Below are 18,934 nucleotides of genomic sequence, written 5' to 3' on the forward strand. Positions count from 1 at the left end.
AGTAAATATGTACGTCGTTGGTGGATACTAGCTCTTCATAAGTTTTCGAAGCGAATTACATAAATTGTCAATTTACGAAGCTCTACGTGATTTAGAGTAAGTAGGAAATATGACAATTTTCTGTGTTTTAGAAGTGCTATACCAAACGAAAGTATAGAAATATATACAGTGAGGTTTATTATAATTAATAATATTATAAAATAATGATAATTGCGTTACCTGTGATATGCCGAGAAATTCACTAACATTTTCTGATAGGTACACAATGTCTCCTTCATCTGATATAACAATCATGAATCCGTCTAATGCTTTTAAAAACACTGATTCATCATCTGCTTCTGATAATTCTTTTGGCGGTTCAATTTTCGGTACTGAAATTTAAATAAATATATTAAATTCAAAATACTATATAATGATGTTGTAATAATAATGGTTTGATTAGCAATGCAGGTCAATTGGGTCATGGTAGGAACCATCTTTAAAACCGTAACAAACAGAACAAAAATATAGATAAAAAAATGTCCTTAAATAAAAATAAACTTTTGTTCGGAACGTTTTTTCATAAATATATCTGTTTTCTCTTGAAGGTCCAAATTAGGGGAAAACTTAAATTTCCATTTTGTCAAAAGAGAGCTAAAAATTTGTAGGTAGCTTCAAATAATGATTATCTATTGATTCTAATTTCATACTAAACCCACCTGACAATATTAAGGAAGTTAAAGGGGTCAATTTCAACACTGCCTACATAGGGTATTTCAACAATTAACTTGGTCAATTGTTTATATTTTTATTGAAAACAAATTTTTATTATAAAACTAATTACCATAGCTCGCTTAAAAAGTGTGTTTATATCAATCGCCAATTAATTTAAATAATAGTTTTATACCGTGTATATATGTAATATATATCAAGGTATACTAGGTTTAGTCCCAAGTTTGTAACGCCTAAAAATATTGATGCTACGAACAAAATTTTGATATAGCTGTTTATAAAATCACCGAATTAGTTCATTTCCGCTTTTCCGTCCGTCTGCTTGTCTAGTCTCGATAACTTACATTTATCTTAACATTTTAAGTTAATGTCATTGTTTATCCGTGAGGGTGCAAATTAGGACAAAACTATGGTGTTCAAAGCCATAAGAGATAGACTTGAAAATTTGCAGTATTGCAAGTACTGGTATTCAACACTTTATTATTAGGGTATTTCAACAATTATCTCAGTCAATTGTTTGTTTTCACTTGTTTTTGTATAAATGTAATTTAATTAAGTAAAATTCATGATTAAATTAAATTAAACCTATACGCATTTAGATCAATCATTGATAAATAACAATTTATTAATGGCTATTTGTGTATTTTTTTGAATTATTAAATGACTTCCCATTCTCATTAAGTATCTATATCTATGGAAGAATATTGTGCGTCAAAAAATCATTTTGGCGCATTAGCTTGCAAAGAGGAACAGATTTAAATTGACGTAGAATAATCATCCTATAAAAATGAATTTAGTAAAGTTGGGAATTTTTGGAATAATTTTTGTTTGTTTGATGCAATTAATTTCGGCGAAGGTGAGTGTGTAGATTTTATTTCTATTAAGTGAATATTCTGAATGAAAAATCGATGTAACAACTAACACAGCTAATTATTTTAATACCCTACATAATGAATCTTTTTAACAAAAAAAAATGTTTTACAAAATAGGGGTGGACTCTTTCAGTAGATCGAATAGAATATGAAAATTATCGTGAAGATGTTGTGACAAATATAAGAAGTGAAATGAATAAAATTAGTCGAACAGAATCAGCACCAACAATACATTTTACGTTGCTGAGGAATATGACTAACGTCGTTGTAAGTATTCCAAAATTTAATATTTAAAAATCGCGTGTCAGTGTCAACCGATTTCAATTAAATTTTGTAGATGAGTATTTTTTGGCACAACTTAAAAGATAGAATAGAATTTATCTCGATAAGTGAACGTCAATTTTTTTAAATTACGAATTTAAGGTTTTTGAATTTTAAGTTTTATAAATGGCAATGGCGAGGAGAACTATACTATTTCCTTCAAACAATCTTATTTTTATTTTGTGTAAGTATCCTTTCGATGGCGCTGTGTTTCAATTTCAAATATTTTTTCAATGAGCCAATTTAGTCCATGTGACTCACATACATGCACTCACATACGGACGGACGGACAACCGGAAATGAACTCGTTAGTTGATTTTATAACACCATTACCAAAATTTTGTTGGTAGCATCAATATTTTCAAGCGTTACAAACTTGGGACTAAACTTAGTATACCTTGGTATATATATATTACATGGTATAAAAACATAGCGGTAACAGCATGGCTTTTCAATAATAAAGGCGCTCAAACATTAAAAAATATCAATGATTGCGTTTGGCTGAACTGATCGCTCAGTTTGTATCGTCATCTCATGTTTCTTAAAGAAAAAATAGATTTCCATGGATGGAATGCCGATACTGAGCAAGCAATACTGAGCTGTCCTGAATATCTGTTCAGCTTAAAGCAGCTAATATCTTAAATTTTACTACCTAAACTAGCAGATATCCACCCGCTTTGCTGGGTAATTTCTTTTTAAAAAACAAAGACTATCATGTTATAGCGCTCACTTATTCTCCCTTTCACAATTTTATGAATTTTAATTTTTTGGTGGGGAATTCTAATTTTTTTTCCTATGGTACTTTCTATAGGTGCAATTATTAAATTAATCTGATTTTTATACTTTTTGTTTATTTGCGTTTTTCTCGATTTTTTTAAATGGATAATTTTGGGGTTGGGATTTTTTTTTTAGATCTCTGTGGGGCTATACCGTATAAATGGAGTTCAAAAAACAAAATTACCATTTAATATCACTGGTGACTTGTGTAATTTTATCCAAAAAGATTTTCTAGTAGTGAAAGATATTAAAAAACTTGGATTAACTAACTGTCCTTTGGCAGCAAAAGAATGGGTTTTTGAAAAGGTTCAACTTGATGTAAATAATTTACCAAATTTAAGGTTAATTGGACGTTTCATTATAAGAATTGTATTTTTCTATGAGAACAAACCATTAGCGTCTACAAATGTTTACATAACAACACGTGAAGGAGAAAAATCATCATCGAAAAATCGTGGTTCATCGAAATTGGAATGATGCTTTGTAAATATATTAAAATATATTCTATGGAATAAAATTACTTGAAACAGTTGTGTCATTTCAATCCATACTCCCTCTCCTTAATTTTTCTGTCTTCTAATAAAAGGGTAAAATACACGAAAATCCTGTCCAATAACAGCAAAGAACAAGAAAATTATTTATGAGAAGCCAATTGGGGATACCTCAGCCATAGACATCCGGATAGAAGGGGGGGGGGGGTGGAATCTTTAGCTCAATCTAATCCAACCTATCGTCTTCAAAGATTTTGATTTCAAATAAGAGTGATATTTTCAGATATAAAATATCGAATTTATCTCTACGGAATCCTACAAATATTTTAATAATACACTATTCAATAAAATTAAGTAAAAACTTGTAAATCATTTAAATCCATAAAAATTCTATAGACAAATTACATAATGGAAGGCGCGGATAGAAGTGTTTTTGTAAATAAATAAAAAATAAATGATTTTAATTAAAAAATAGAATTAGTCATACGCTTTGGGAATTTAGAGATATACGAAAAAAAATTTGCAATGAACAACAATAAAATTTTTTTCTGTAATTTCAAATATTTACTCAGTTACTATGCCAGAAGTAAGTAAATTTATATTTAGACAAACAAAACGTTATTTATAAAATATTAGTTTTGAAAATAGTGAAAAAAAATTTGGTGGCAACAATTAGTCACACATTATTAAATGGAAAAATCGTGTACATATTACATCAAGTATAAAGTTTCCCTGTTTAAAGATTTCATTTAAATCTTATTGTATACAAAAATTTTAACAACTTAAAGCTTTGTTGACCAAAATTTAGCCCGAAAAATAGGTCGGAATCTGATCTGTAAGGATTTTTTCAAATAATCGTTCTAGCTTATTTTGTAAATTTGCATTCGTGCTTACGTCGAAAAGCAACGATTTAACCAAGGATTCAAAAAATTGATTGAATGAAGTCCATATTTCTAAAAAGTTTCTTGATAAAAGAATGATTGAAGAAAAGCTTTGGTCTTACTTGATCGTCTTATAGGTAGGAATTATATGAAAATCATGAAAAGCCAATAGAGTGAAGAGTCCTACAGCTAGACAGGCTAAGTGTTAAATTAGAAACGCGGGGCAAACAAAAGTTTGTTTCAAACAAAAGTTGTTTATTTTTCTCTAAGGAATATTTTTTACATTTAAACTTTTGTTCTATCACACGGTATACAAGATGGGTTCTACGGACTCAAGACCATAACCTACGTTGCTCATTTACGAACACGACCACCTTATTTACGTTCTGGCACACTATGAATATTTTAGCATGATATCTTTTTTCGTTTTTGAGTTATCGTTTCCTCATACGGACGGACAGACAACCGAAAATGGACTAATTAGGTGATTTTATGAACCATTATACCAAAATTTTGTTCAGCATCAATATTTTTAACCGTTAAAAACTTGGATCTAAATTCAATATACCTTGATACATTTCATATATTACATGGTATAAATAACAGCTACTACCTTGACAGTGTGTGTGGAAATGTAAGAGAGAAGTTTCACTGAAAGAAAAAATAAAATACTTACAAATTTTGACTAAATCTCGAATTTTCAAGTAGGATATAGCAAGTCGCATAACAGATGCTTTATCCAACTGTGAAACGGCTTCTTTTGATAATGGTAAGGCATTTGCAAGTTCGGAAAATATTTCAGTTTCACGTGAACGACGGCATCTTGCGGCATCCCGTGATTTTTCTTTGCGTTTTTCATTATTCCTGTGAACAAAGTAAATAGATATTAGTAAAAAGGTATATATAACAAATCAAAGTATTCACTCACAACTATTGTACATATTGTATTGTTCAGTAATGCTATTTAACTCAAAAAGAAGATGTAATTATGATTAACTAAACATTCCTTTTTTGAAACTTTCTATTTTAGATTTAAAAACTTGTTACCCCACGTAAAATAATATGATTTATTTTAAACATTCAACTTTTTAATGTCAATTATTCAAATTCAAACTAGATATAAATATTTATAGGATAAATGTATGGAGTGTAGAGGTAAACGAGCACAATATTCTATGGCTGCTTGATGGAAAAGTTTCCAATAATAGCTGTGTGGCTACAGTGGCGCTAGTGTAGCAAAAAATATTTGATTAGAACTTCCCTATCCTTCTCTAACAATTTGTTTCTTTCTTTATCTTTCTCTTATTACTTCGAGCTCTTTTTTTATATATAATTTTCTACAGCAGCTCCATCCTTATTTTCTGCTTTTCTGAACTTCTTTTATATACGGAGATAGTGCTCCTTATCACTACCTTCCATAGAGAAATAGTCATAGTGTAGAAGGTGAACCGAAGTCAGATAATGATGCTCAAGTTTGTACGTATAATGTATTAGTGTCATCTGTTGAACAAAATTAAAACATATTTGGTAAACTTAAAACAAATGAACGTATATGTCAAAAAATATGTTTAATTTAAAACAAGCAAATAATCTCAATAAAAAAGTAAATGAGGTGTTTTTAATAAGTTAAATAAGATGCTTTTAAGAATAAAAGTGCATATAAAAGTCCAAAATTATGTAATTAGTCGTATGTCACAATACAATTTAAATTTAACCCTTAAATACACTTAAATATTTTGATTAAAGTGTAAATTAAAGGTTGAAAGGTTGAGGAACATATCTAAGAACACTCCCCATTAAATTACCTTTTAAACGAAACAAAAAAATCTAAATCGGTTCATCCGTTTAGGCGCTTCGATGCCACAGGCAGACACACATAGCGGTCAAACTTAGAACACTCTTTTTCTTGGTTAAATTTTTTTTTTTTTTAAATTGATCACATAAAATTATTAATCAAATTTCATAATCAATTTTATTCAAAATAAATTTAATTTTAGAGATCCAATTGGAATTAAATATCAATTAATTTAAAATATTAGAGAGGTAATTGAATGTGTGGTATGTGAAAAAAAAATTAAATAGGTTATAATCTATTTTAATTTCTATTGGTACAATTTTAATATTTCAATTGGATAAAAAATATATTTTATAAATCTCTCAAACGTTCGATGATGAATAAATAAACATACTTTATTTAAATATCAGTACAGAATGTATCAGTGTTATGAGCTGGCATAACAAATGAATGTAAACCTTGCCAAGTCTGTTGACGTCAAAACATACTGTTCTTAAAACAGCTCCAAATTGTTCACGGAGCAGTGACTGGGGATGGGCCAACTCTTTTACGGTATTACATTTTACTCTATGGTCAAAGGTTTTCCCACCCCAGGACAGCCATTCTAACCTAGATTAACTTAACCTAAATACACAATACATAATATTTTATTTCTTGAAAAATTTATATTTAATAGTAAATGTATAAGTACTTCAAATCAAATATAGTATGTTATACTATAACTTGAAGAAAATTCAGATTGCAACATCTGAAACATCCTGTATTTATATTTGTTTTATATCAACAACATAGAAAATTATCCACACACTTTTTTATAAACATTTGGATAAAATCTAAAATTAAAGTGTTGAATAAAAAATTCAATATTTACGTAAAATTAATTTTATTTTAATTTAAAACGTTTTTTGACGTAAAAATTGCTTTTCGTTTTTTCCTCTTTATTTGACATTTTATATCTTCGTTTAATAATTTTTCAATGACTAATTAATTTATTCGTAAAATACCATCTGCGTTCGGACAAGCGGAAAGTTTTCCAGTTGACATTCATATTATTTGTGGCTCTTCTTTCAACCTGATGAAAGTGAAGTGGCTAAAACTGACTTCAGTTATTTATTTGGAAGGAAAGAAACAAAGTTTTTATTTAAGGGTTTCCTTTATGTCGGCCAGTAAACAGTTTTAATTGAAGGGAAATAAAAGTAAAATCAATTTTTGTTGACTTTGACATATATAAATTATACAAATTATGCTTTATTGAGTAACAAACATCCATGTTTTTTTAGTAAGTATATTGCAAAAACGCGGAAAATTGTATATTTTTCCGAAATCATTATTTTCTTTTTCTGTGCATAAGAAAGTTTTTATTCTATAAGTCAAAAGCTACAATTTGGCAAAGGGCCTTGTTGCTTTTTCTAATTCTGAAAATCAGTGATATTTCATCTATTTTGATTTGAGTGGAGTAATTTCAAGTTTATAGAACTTTGATGCCATCTCAAAATTAAATATAAAGTTTTGCACAGTAATAACAATTTTATAAAAAATAAATTAACTTAATTAAAAATAATTAATAAAAATTGATAAAATTATTTATTAGAATTTTATAATAAAAAATAATTGGTTTGACATTAAAACTGCAATTATCCATGTTAAAACTTTTTTTCTTCTAAATAACTTCATACATCAATATTATTGACAACGATAAATTTTACTTATCAAAATAAAATTATAATTAATTGATTTGGTGACAAATAGATTCATTGTTTGTTTATTTTTGAAAATTTAATACAATCTAATTAATTGAATTAAGTTTTTATCCAAGAAGTAAAGTAAAGAGATATTTTAAAATATAAGGACCCGTTGTCCTTGTGACGCATTGGGAAATGGGTCTAGGGGATGCTAAAGTCGTGAAAAATGTCACTATTAGGCGCAAAACTAGATTATACCACTCATTATAGTATGTATTACATGGGAATATCAGTTTCAGTTATGTATACATGACATCACACTCGAGTAATATATACAAGACTGTGGGTAACGCATACGTAAAAAAACAAACGATTTGGTGATCAACACTATCTGTACATGGTATTTCAACAATTAACTCAATCAATTGTTTGTTTTCACTTGTTAATAATCAATTTAAAATATAACGAAAATTACAATATTTCGTTGACATATATAACTAGAAAATTTTATGCTCATTACAGTTCTTATATTTACGACACACTATCGTAAGCGAGTTATTATAAAACAAAGAGTGGTAGATACGATCTTTGAGATTCATTCTAGTAACTTTCTGATTCTATAAACGATTGTACCTTTTCTATATACTTAAGTCTATAATTTAAAAAAATTTCCATGAGTTTATAAATTAGTCTCGGTATTCCGAACACTCAACACGGTAAGAAATTTTTTGTGGATATCATTATACCAGAAGCGGTGTGAATGTCATACTGATTTGACCATTGTGGGAATAGTAATATTAGCAATAGTTATGGCAGACGAGTCAATGCAGTATGGGCGTCAGGTTCATTCTGGTTGACGATATCACAATACTTCTGAAGGATAGTCCTAAGCAATACTGTTGAGTATCTGTCTCTATATCATACCAGAATTGTAGTAGACGCTATACATTTCTTATCGTGTAGTTTGATACGCCCAGTAATCCATTCACGTTTCGTCCGCATCATTATGAAATCCCAGTAATCCGAACCAATCAAGTAATAATTCTCCCTGGGTTTTAATGAGTCTAGATTAGTGAGACTCTACTAATTAGTGAGACTTGTAAACAAAAAATTCAAAAATGTTTACTACAAAAACGTAACGAGGGTAAATTCTAGAAAAATATATTTGCTTTGTCTTAATAAACTGAGAAAACCGTGAAATTTCAAATCTTGTGTCCTTTCCCGTAGAACAAACCTTTTAAATACATTGAGCCCGCGGTAATCCGACAAACGTTTTGCAAAATGGTGTCGAATTATCGAATTTGTCAGAATATAGAGTACTGACCACAAACTCCCAGTATGCCGAAACTTTTTTAAAAATACCTTGTAATCCGACAAATTACATATCAAAGTGATAAGATATCAATTATTTTCTAACTGGTTTGCAACTATGTAGTTGTAAATTCGTTGTGAAATTAATTTCATTGGGGTGAAATAAATAACTTTCTATAAGAAAATCTGAATGTTTTTGTCAGATTTTTCAAGCATGTCACTTACCCGAAATGATATACTTTTATGTGAGTTATGTGAAAATGAACCAACTGTAACGTGGACGGAAAACGTGACTTGAATATACACCAATTTTATTATAAAATGTTATTTTTGCTTCAATTACAAAGAATTATTACATAATTCGAAAATATCATGTAATCACAATGCTTTAACCAGAAGTAAATATTTACAACGTATGATAAATATGTAATAATTAATTATTTGCTTGAAGTAATCTTAAATCTAAAATGTTTCAGACATAGATCCATTGTCGTCCGGATTTTGTGTAGAATGGACCGGTTTTCATCTTTTCATTTTCCTTACAATTTGAGCCTCTGTTTGGTTTTTGATTATGCCATTTTTATGACTGCAAAACATACATAGCGGTCAAACTTATAATCCCCTATTTTTGCGCCGCTGGTTAATACCTACTTGACTATCTATGTAGCGAGTATGGCAAGCTGTATGTAATCACAAACTATTTCGCCGCTTTTTTAAAAACCCATTAGAAAATGAATTCGCTCAGTGTAATCCTCCTTTACTGTGAAAGGAGTTCATAGAAATCATTCAACAAGTGCCTCACGACAGGAATAATTAAGCTTTAGACTGCCGACTATGACATTAATTAATAAACTTTATTGATATGCCAATTGGCTAATCAAAATATGACTTGTAAAGTAAGAGTATGACATGCATTTTAGTCATTGCTATATGTAGTTCTGATAGCTTAGTCAGTAGCGGCCTGGCTACACAGTTTGTTTATTTTAGTGATTACTTAGTTCGAATTCAGGAAGAGTCACTTTTTTTTTTAAAATTTATTCTTATATGAAACTTGAGATTGTCGACTATAGAGGAGTAGGATGTATTCTAAAGTTTTTAGCCCTTCCGTTCAAAAATAGGACACTATTACAGAAAACGGAGATATTATCGTAAACGATAGTCACCCAATGATTTCTTTGTGCAAAGATATTATATAAATATAGTCAATTTGAGGAGTGAAATTAAATAATTTTGAGCAGCAAAATGAAAATTAATTTAAATCTTGAAAACTTTGATTAAGTCACAGTTGGTATCGGCAGCCGACAGCCTAAAGCTAAAATTGTGCGGCGAGACGGATGTCTCATTCATGTCCACAACTATAAATACTGTTGTTTGCATTAAATCTAAGTTCAGAAAAATTTTATTGAATGCCGGAGTTCCATCCTAAGTCTTCATTTAAGTTTACCATCTTAGATTGACCAAGAGATGGTCACTCTGTCTTAAATTATCATCCTCTTTCTCCTTCGCTTAATAAGATTCAATGTAGTGGAGGATGTTCTTAGACATATTGATGTTTATAAAATAATTACTCTTGTGTAAATTTTCTAAGCTATGTTTTAACGTCAAATCGTCTTGTGCTATTTTATTAAGAATGAATAAAATTTACATAATTAATCGAAGCAATGCGATAACTAGATTTCATCGTCAGCATCATTGCAAATACATAACCGACGTAATAGTTCAATATTTTAAACGGATTGATTACGATAGTTCTTCATGAACAATCATTTCACATAGAAGACTATGAAAGTCGTGTTTATAGGCTGTAAACTTTAAACGTTAATTGATATATTTTCTTTATAAGTAGAATTACGTTCAAGATGTATAAGGAAAAGGTGTGATAATATTGCGTCAACAGTAAACCATATGTGCTACATGAATGAAATATTAATTTTAAATTATCATCAGATGTGTTTTTATGAAGACTGCATATTTATTTTTTGTTTTAAGTCATACAATTACTTCATCTTGATGAGCTAGACGTAATTAGTATATTTGTTTTTACTTTAAGGAGGTTACATTTCAAAGTACACAAAAAGGTCGTTGCATATAGGAGGAGGTGGAGGATAGTGAAAAAATGATTAATACATACTTGAAAATGAGTACTTGATAAAATTAATAATTAATAAACAATACAATATTTTGCCCGACAAAAATACTGTACCGATGAGCTGGTCTACCAACTTGAACATTAACATGCTCCTTTGAAAACACCTCTGATAAAAATTCTGATTCAAATTTTTCAATTCATTCTGATTGAACTCCAATTCAATCCATTAGAACCTAATATGAAATTTCCAATTCGATCCCATTCATGAATTGGAATCAATTACATAATTCCGATTAATTCCATTAAATTGAATCGAAATTCAATCGAAATGTCGTGAAGAGAAAGTTTGGCAGACTCGCCAAAAGGAAGCCACTCACGAAGTTTCAAATATGCGTTTATCATTTAACAAAGAATTCTGTATCGCGGACTTAAAATATTTAATCTGATTAAAATCTCATGATAAAATATTAAAAGTAAGTTCGTTAATAAATCACAAATTAACCTTTAAATATGTTTTTTTGGAACTTCTTTATTACCAAATTTTTGTTTCACTGTGCCCCAGATGTGGGCTACAATCAAACAAGGATCGGAGCACAGTACGTAGTATGTGTGTAGAGTGCGCCAAATATTATTTTCGTCCGGAGCGGCTTAACAGCTAGATCGAGCCCTGTATGTTTCTACGCACCATTCCGAATCTAACGAGCTATCACACGTATTTTTACGACCAGTATTACTATATTTCACCAATTTGAACTTGTTGACCTAGTGACTAGATAAAAATGTAAATATCGCTTATAACGACTGTTGACTAGATCGACCATAATTTGGTTTCTTCAATGTCGCTATAACCGATTTTGATTTGTATTTGATAATAGATGTGATCGAAAATAAAATATTAAATAAGAGAATACTACTTACATAAAATCTTCAACATCTACCACATTAACAAATTGACATGATGTATGCGTTTCACCGTCATAATAACCAAAACAATTTTTATATTTCCATGGTCGTATACGTTGGCATGGTAAATCGCTAAGACCATCAGTTAAACGACCACGTACAATTGGTCTATTAAATGGTATATTATCATCGATACACAAAGGCGATCGTAAACTATTTTCACTGATAATTGATGTATTTAATACACTATTGTTATTGTTATTACAATGTATCACTGCAGGTACAACATTAATTGATTCTTGTATTATTAAGTCATTTTGATTAATTAACAACGGTTGTTGAGGCACTGTTACTTGTGTTACAGGTAAATTAATTAACGTTGTTTGTAAATTGTGCATTTTAAAATTAAAGTCGATTCCTTGTCAATTTCACATACAATTCTAATTGACAAAAAAAAAATTAAGTAATAAGGTTGTCTTATCTATGTTAAGATAGCGAAGACGTGATTTTTGGGTTGGAATAATATACATTGTTTGTTTTAAATAAGTATTACGAATTTGTCTTAAATAAGCTGAAAAGCGGAGTGTGCGATTTTGAAAACGCAGTAAAACAAAAATTCTTCAATTTTTCGAAATTATTGCTTTACAATCTTAAACTGCATTAAAGAGCATTTTACTAAATTATTCAGGAAAAAGCGCCATTGGGGAATCATTAAGAATATCTTATATTAGAAAACTGCCTTCGGGAATGATATCCGTTACCATCACTAATCGATTTAATTTTTCTAAAAATAAATAACGATAATTTTATTATTTTAATCATAATTTATTATTTCAGTTTACTCTCAAAAAGTCGTAAAAATGTAAACTGAATTAACTACTAATGCAGACTGCAGATGAATAAAATAAAATAAAGCAAAAAAACTCGTTTTTATACCATGTATATATGAAATATATCAAGGTATACTAAGTTTAGTCCCAAGTTTGTAACGATTAAAAATTTTGATGCTTTCAACAAAATGTTGGTATAGGTGTATAAAATCAACTATAATTAGTCCATTTTCGGTTGTCTGTGTGTCGACTGCCCATCTTTCATCACAATAACTCAAAAACGAAAAGGGATATCAAGCTGAAATTTTTATTGCGTACTTAGAACGTAAAAGTGAGATCGGGTTCGTAAATGATCAACATAGGTCAATTGGGTCTTATTGTAAAACATTAGAGATAAAACAAAAGTTTAAATGTAAAAAATGTTCCTTATAAAAAATAAATAACTTTTGTTTGAAACATTTTTTCGTAAACATCACTGCTTACCCGTGAGAGTGCAAATTATGCGCAAATTGTATAGTATGTATTATATGGAAATATCAGTTATATATGTGTGACAAGTATGTATGTGTAATGTGACAGAGTAATCAACACTGTCTATACATGGTATTTAAACAATTAACTCAGTCAACTGTTTGTTTTCACTTGTTAAAGTAATAAAATAAAATTTTAATGAATTTACATAAATTATTTATATTCTATTGTGATAGACTGAATGACCCTGTGTACACAGAATAAAAATAAAATAGCGTAATGATTGATTTGAATGTAATTCATTTTCATTTCCATGCTTTGTGCTCAAGGCTGCCTTGACCAATAGACAGTTTGATGTATCTTTTAGGCCTTTAATTCAGAGGTAAGAATATAATCATTAATTTTTGATTTTATTGGAATTTGCAGTTTGAAGAACAGTATGTCAGCAAAAATACGTCTAGATGTTAGCAGTAATAATACAAAGAGGTCAGTAATAGGTCAACCTAATGTCAAAAGAAGAAATATATTCCATTTCGAAGGAAATTTCACCATCATTTGTAATGCTGGTAAAAATTTTCGATGATTCTTATAACATTTTTCGATAATTCTTAGAAAGACGAATCAAATGAACTAGAAAAATTGAGAAATTTTCTTTAGGGTTGGTATTTGATGATTTTTATAATTTACGTTTGTTAAACAGGTGAATCGATGGTTGTTTTTTTGAAATTGTAACTAAACACAGCTTATTTGGACGACACAGCGTAAGGGAAAGACAGTTTTTATCGTCTTATCAATTTCGATTTAACGAGGTTCTAGTTGTCAAGATTCTACTGTATATCAGTCGAGCAAAACATATTCAGAAAATGGCTAAAAATGATATTTTTAAAACGACAAAGTTAGTGAAAAAAACCATCATGTTTGAATAAAGCTAAAACGTGTAATTAATTTGATAAAAATAAATAAATTAAAGCCCTGTAAACGGATAGTTTTTCTCATTTATTTAATCGGTAATAATTTCTTTGTGCTGAATGGCAAAATGGGTTTTTTTACTTCCCTTTATAGACAATTATATACACCTGTTTAAAAATCAACAAACTGAAATAAGATAACTCCCATTGTATGCAAGCAATTGATTCTCAATATAGTCGCATTGTGTTCAGAATATTATAATGTTTTGTTTATAGTTTTATTATTGATATTGATATCTTATAGTAACAAAGTGCATATTATGCTGGTACATGGTACGAAATTTTTGGTGGATATTACTATGCCAGTATAGGTGTGAACGTCATACTTTATACTGTATTGAAGGAATAGTAACAATAGCAATAGTTATGGCGGACGAGTCAATACAGTATGGGCGTCAGGCCCACAATGGTTGGCGATATTTGTTTGGCCTTCTTTCAAGTCAAAACGAAGCAAAAGATTTGCGTGATAGTAGTACCAAGTGTTGCAAAACTTGGTGGCCATTGACATAACTGAACATATTACGAGTACAGACATTTCGAAAAAAACTTCGAACTGAGTAGCAAGCAACATCCAAAATCCATCATAACATTTTAGATGTTGCTTGTTTCTGATTATTATTATACAACTTTCTCTGAGTGCAGATTTGTTTGGAATTTGTTACTTCATCGAGTCCGAATTAGGCATGATACTCTTTTTTCAAATGTGTAACGGAATTTGTGCGCATAATTCTCTAATTGCAGTCGCGTGAAATTGGGAAAATATTTGGAGTGCTTCGTCATGATATACTGACCTCACTTGCATTACCGTGTTACGGAATTTGGCACTTATATTAGCTCAATTTTTTTTCAGTTTAAATCACAAACGGCTTGGAACGTTTAACCTTTCTAAAGATAACTTTACCTAACCTAAAATTTATTCGAATTCATCCTGATTCAACTTGATACTCAAACCACCCAAATTCTAAAATATTTCCTTCTGGATTCATTAAAAAAAATTATGTAATAACTTTTTCACAAATTATATGGTTTAAAAATTTACAAACAAAGCACCAATTGATGTATATATAACTACTAAAACAAACAATGTAAATTACACTACAATAATTTTAAGATTTATTTACACCAAGATGGATCACCAAATTTTAAACAAAACATTAGACACCTGTATTCAATGAGAAACAACAAACTTGAAGGAGTGTTCATGATCACTAAATAATGTTCATATAAAATTAAATTATAACTAATACTTCGTACTTAATAATAGCTGATAAAAAAGCTATATTTTGTAAATTTAAAAATTTTATTATGTATTAGACATTGGGTAGTTGAAATTGTAAGGTAATTGTACTGATAATAAATAAATCAATTATAAATCATGAAAAAAACTGCGACAAAGATGATTACGTTGTTTAAAAGTAACTAAATGAATCGATTTGTTTATGGTTCTGTAAATTTTGACATTTACTTATGCTTATGTTGTCGACCTATTAGCTCAGCGTAACCAATTTCGTCCGCGATATGCTTAGGGTAGCGGGTTCCCGCCGTCGCAACAAAATTAATTTAATTTATAGTTGTGATAGTCTGATGTAGTACATGGTATATGCATGAAGGAGGTGCACTCAGCGTCTGAAATTGAGAAGCTGATAAATGAAATTATCAGCGGAAAGGTGGTAAAACACATATATGGTATCACAATGGGCTCTATAGCCTATAAGTGTGTCTTTCGTGGACAGCCAATATAACCTAACATAACTTATGCTTACGTTACTATAATTTAAAACGCTCAAATCTTTCAATCCAAGAAAAAAACCTCTGAACACGTAATAGATTTTGATCTTTTGTACAATATTATCATACACTGATCAAACCAATTTGTCTTTAAACAAAAAAGTTTGGTTAAGAACTTTTACCTTAATATAATACGATTCGTTTGATCAATATGCATTTGATCGCGTTATATTCTTTTTCCATGACGTTTGAAGATATTTATTTTCTGTTATAATATAGAAGAATAGCGATGGAATCGGAAGCTCATATTGGTTCAACAATACAGTGAACGCACTTTACTTTGAAAACGACTATAGAAAAAGCCTATGGTGAATTTTAAAAGATTTGGGATATGTTAAAGAGAACGAAATTCTGGTCGATAACACTTTTCAGATTTTTTTAAATGGATTTTAAGATTTTTCAAAAATGGATTTTATATTAGGATTCGAAATATCTGAAGATCCATTGTCATTGTTTTCTAATCTGTTTATGAGTGATCTTTTTTCGAAGTATCTTATTTTAAAAAAATTTTTGCAAAATGATCACAACCGTAATTGTGACAGGATAGGGATGGAAATGAAAAGTTATTTCGGTAAATCGTTAACGTTATTGTCATTAACTCTAGAGTACAGGGTCTTAAAAAAGTACCGGAACATCAGAATAATTTGTGTAAAAGCTATATATATATGCTCACGATAAGAAATGCATGGCGTTTACATGGCAAATATGCACCAGAAGTTTTGTGGGTTTCGCCAACTAGTATGGACCCGACGCCCATACTCGTCCACCGTAACTATTGCTAATGTTACTATTCTCTCAATACAGTATACAATATGACAATTTCACCGATACAGTATGGCATTCTTACCGATACTGACATAGTGATACCCACAATAAATTTCTTAGCTTGTAGAAAAAAATAAATGTCATGATGGGTATCTTATCACAAAATTTTTATAATTTTTAAAAGAATTCGTTTATACATATTATTTTAAAATAACTATCTATATCTATTATAATCTAATGATTAAGTAATTTCAGAGATAATTCCAGGTATCGCTTTATACATATAGTAGAAGCCAGCGATAGTTTGTATAGAAACTAAAAGTAAGTACAGTACATTGTCGTGTGTAACCTTCAAATAAAAAGGAATCGATCATTTTCAATTTGGATTAAGATAAGGTAATTACAATATTTATACTGAACTATACTTTAAAGTATTATAATAATACAATTTAGTAATGATATAATTAATGCAGGATTTAATATAAAAGTAGTAGCAAATTTAAATTAATCCAATTTTATTGTCACTAATGACAATTTTAATTAGTAAAAACAATAGTATAAAACTTAATAAAATTTCGGAGAAGCAAAGAAAGGACACTGGGAAAATTTTTACGTAAAATTAATGATACACCAGGACCTATATAGCTTACGATCTCTTATTTAAAAGTACCGGCACCGGTGTTTGAAAAGTACCGGAACAGCAGAATGATTTTATCCCCTGGATCAGAACGCTTTAGAACTGTTATATGAACTAATTTTTTTAAACATTTATTTTTCGAGTTTAGCCGCTTTTCCGAAACATTTATAACGTCTGGTATATAGAAATGTACGTGATATATTATTGCTAATCACTTGTTAAGAAATCCCCAAATGGCAATAGCCTGCACCGTTAAGGCTACTATACACAGTCAATCAAGATTAGCAATCATCGTGATTGCATTTTCCAAATACAATCAATCTTAAATGTCAATCAGTATCTTCATGATTGTGATTCATTTTTTTACTCTAAAATAATTATATTCAAATTCATACACTTCAATCATAAATATACCATTCATTGGCGGACCCATTCGACGAATTGGTCGTCTAGCTTAATGTATAAAAAATATAATAATACATCACAGCTGCATGTGTAATCAGTCAGTCATCGCAGTTATCTACTCTTTATGTCAATGAGCATAGATATAATATAATTCAGTATAATAAAAACTCCGTTTTAAATCGTTAGATAATACACTTTAGTTCCATTTAGTAAATGTGTAATAGATATAAGTTAATTGGAGAGTTCAGATTTTCAAAGTCCAATGGAAGAGAAAAGTTAACAAGAAATTACGTAAGTTGCTTCGACGTACATTCTAGCGCATGCTGGATGGTCTACCAAGCATATGGAAAGGTACAATTTTTTCCTACATTTACAATTATGATTTTCAGATTTCATAACCAAATTTTTTTAAATTTTAATAAGAATGCGAATCAAATAGAAATTCTATTTTAGTATGAATAAATTTATTACATTTGAAAAAGTATTATTAATAATTGAAAAATATAAATAAATTAATGAATTCAATACGTGACTAGATTCGAATAAGTTGAATAAATAATTCATATAAAATTGAGTCCGAATGAATTATTAACATATTGTGTTGACTGCAAAGATTTATCTCGTTCAACACTGACAAATTGTATCACTAAAATTAGAATTATCATCAATATTTATTCATCTACATGCGTAATGCAATACAATTGGATCGTATTAAATGTTAAATATGAAACGTCGTTCAATGTTCACGAATTGCTAATTTTTTAAGACTTTTTTTTAATCGATTATCATAAGAACAATAATATCTATCATTCGAGTAGACACTCTTGAATTTAGAAAACATTATCTAAGCCACTGTGTAGCAATTACACGGTAAGAAATTTTTTGTAGATATCACTTTGTCGGCATCAGTGTGAACGCCATACTGATGAAAATCGTTGAAAGAACAGTAACTAGTTTGCGATACCCACAATACTTCTGGTGGATAGTCCTATTTAATACTGTAATATTACTTATGCTAGCACATAGACGCTACAGTATGTGACTTTATACTATACCAGCATTGTAGTAAACGCCATACATTTCTTATCGTGTATCTCGAAAATTTAAAAGAAATGTGTACCTAAACACTGTTATTGGTCTTACATAATATATTGACTGATTTCTGGAATAAACAGAAGCAGAACAGATGCCAGTGGGTATGATCCCAGCGTGTGAACTAATAGAAAACATCATTATT

General features: G+C 29.4%; 1 protein-coding gene across 2 annotated transcripts in view; it reads right to left on the reverse strand.

Moving 5' to 3' along the window:
- Positions 1-18,934, reverse strand: part of LOC123294113 (hypoxia-inducible factor 1-alpha) — a 101,937-nt gene that overhangs the window by 47,488 nt on the left and 35,515 nt on the right. Inside the window, exons 1-3 of one of the 2 annotated variants that reach the window (XM_044875200.1) lie at positions 11,849-12,231; positions 4,730-4,917; positions 220-371 (exon numbers count right to left, since the gene is read on the reverse strand). In XM_044875200.1, the coding sequence (XP_044731135.1) occupies positions 220-371; positions 4,730-4,917; positions 11,849-12,231 (723 nt within the window). Of the gene's footprint in view, positions 1-219; positions 372-4,729; positions 4,918-11,848; positions 12,232-18,934 lie in introns of those variants that run through there. The other variant, XM_044875202.1, reaches the window with a different exon arrangement.

The sequence above is a fragment of the Chrysoperla carnea genome, chromosome 2, assembly GCF_905475395.1.
Source record: "Chrysoperla carnea chromosome 2, inChrCarn1.1, whole genome shotgun sequence".
In the NCBI taxonomy this organism is placed as follows: Eukaryota; Metazoa; Arthropoda; class Insecta; order Neuroptera; family Chrysopidae; genus Chrysoperla; species Chrysoperla carnea.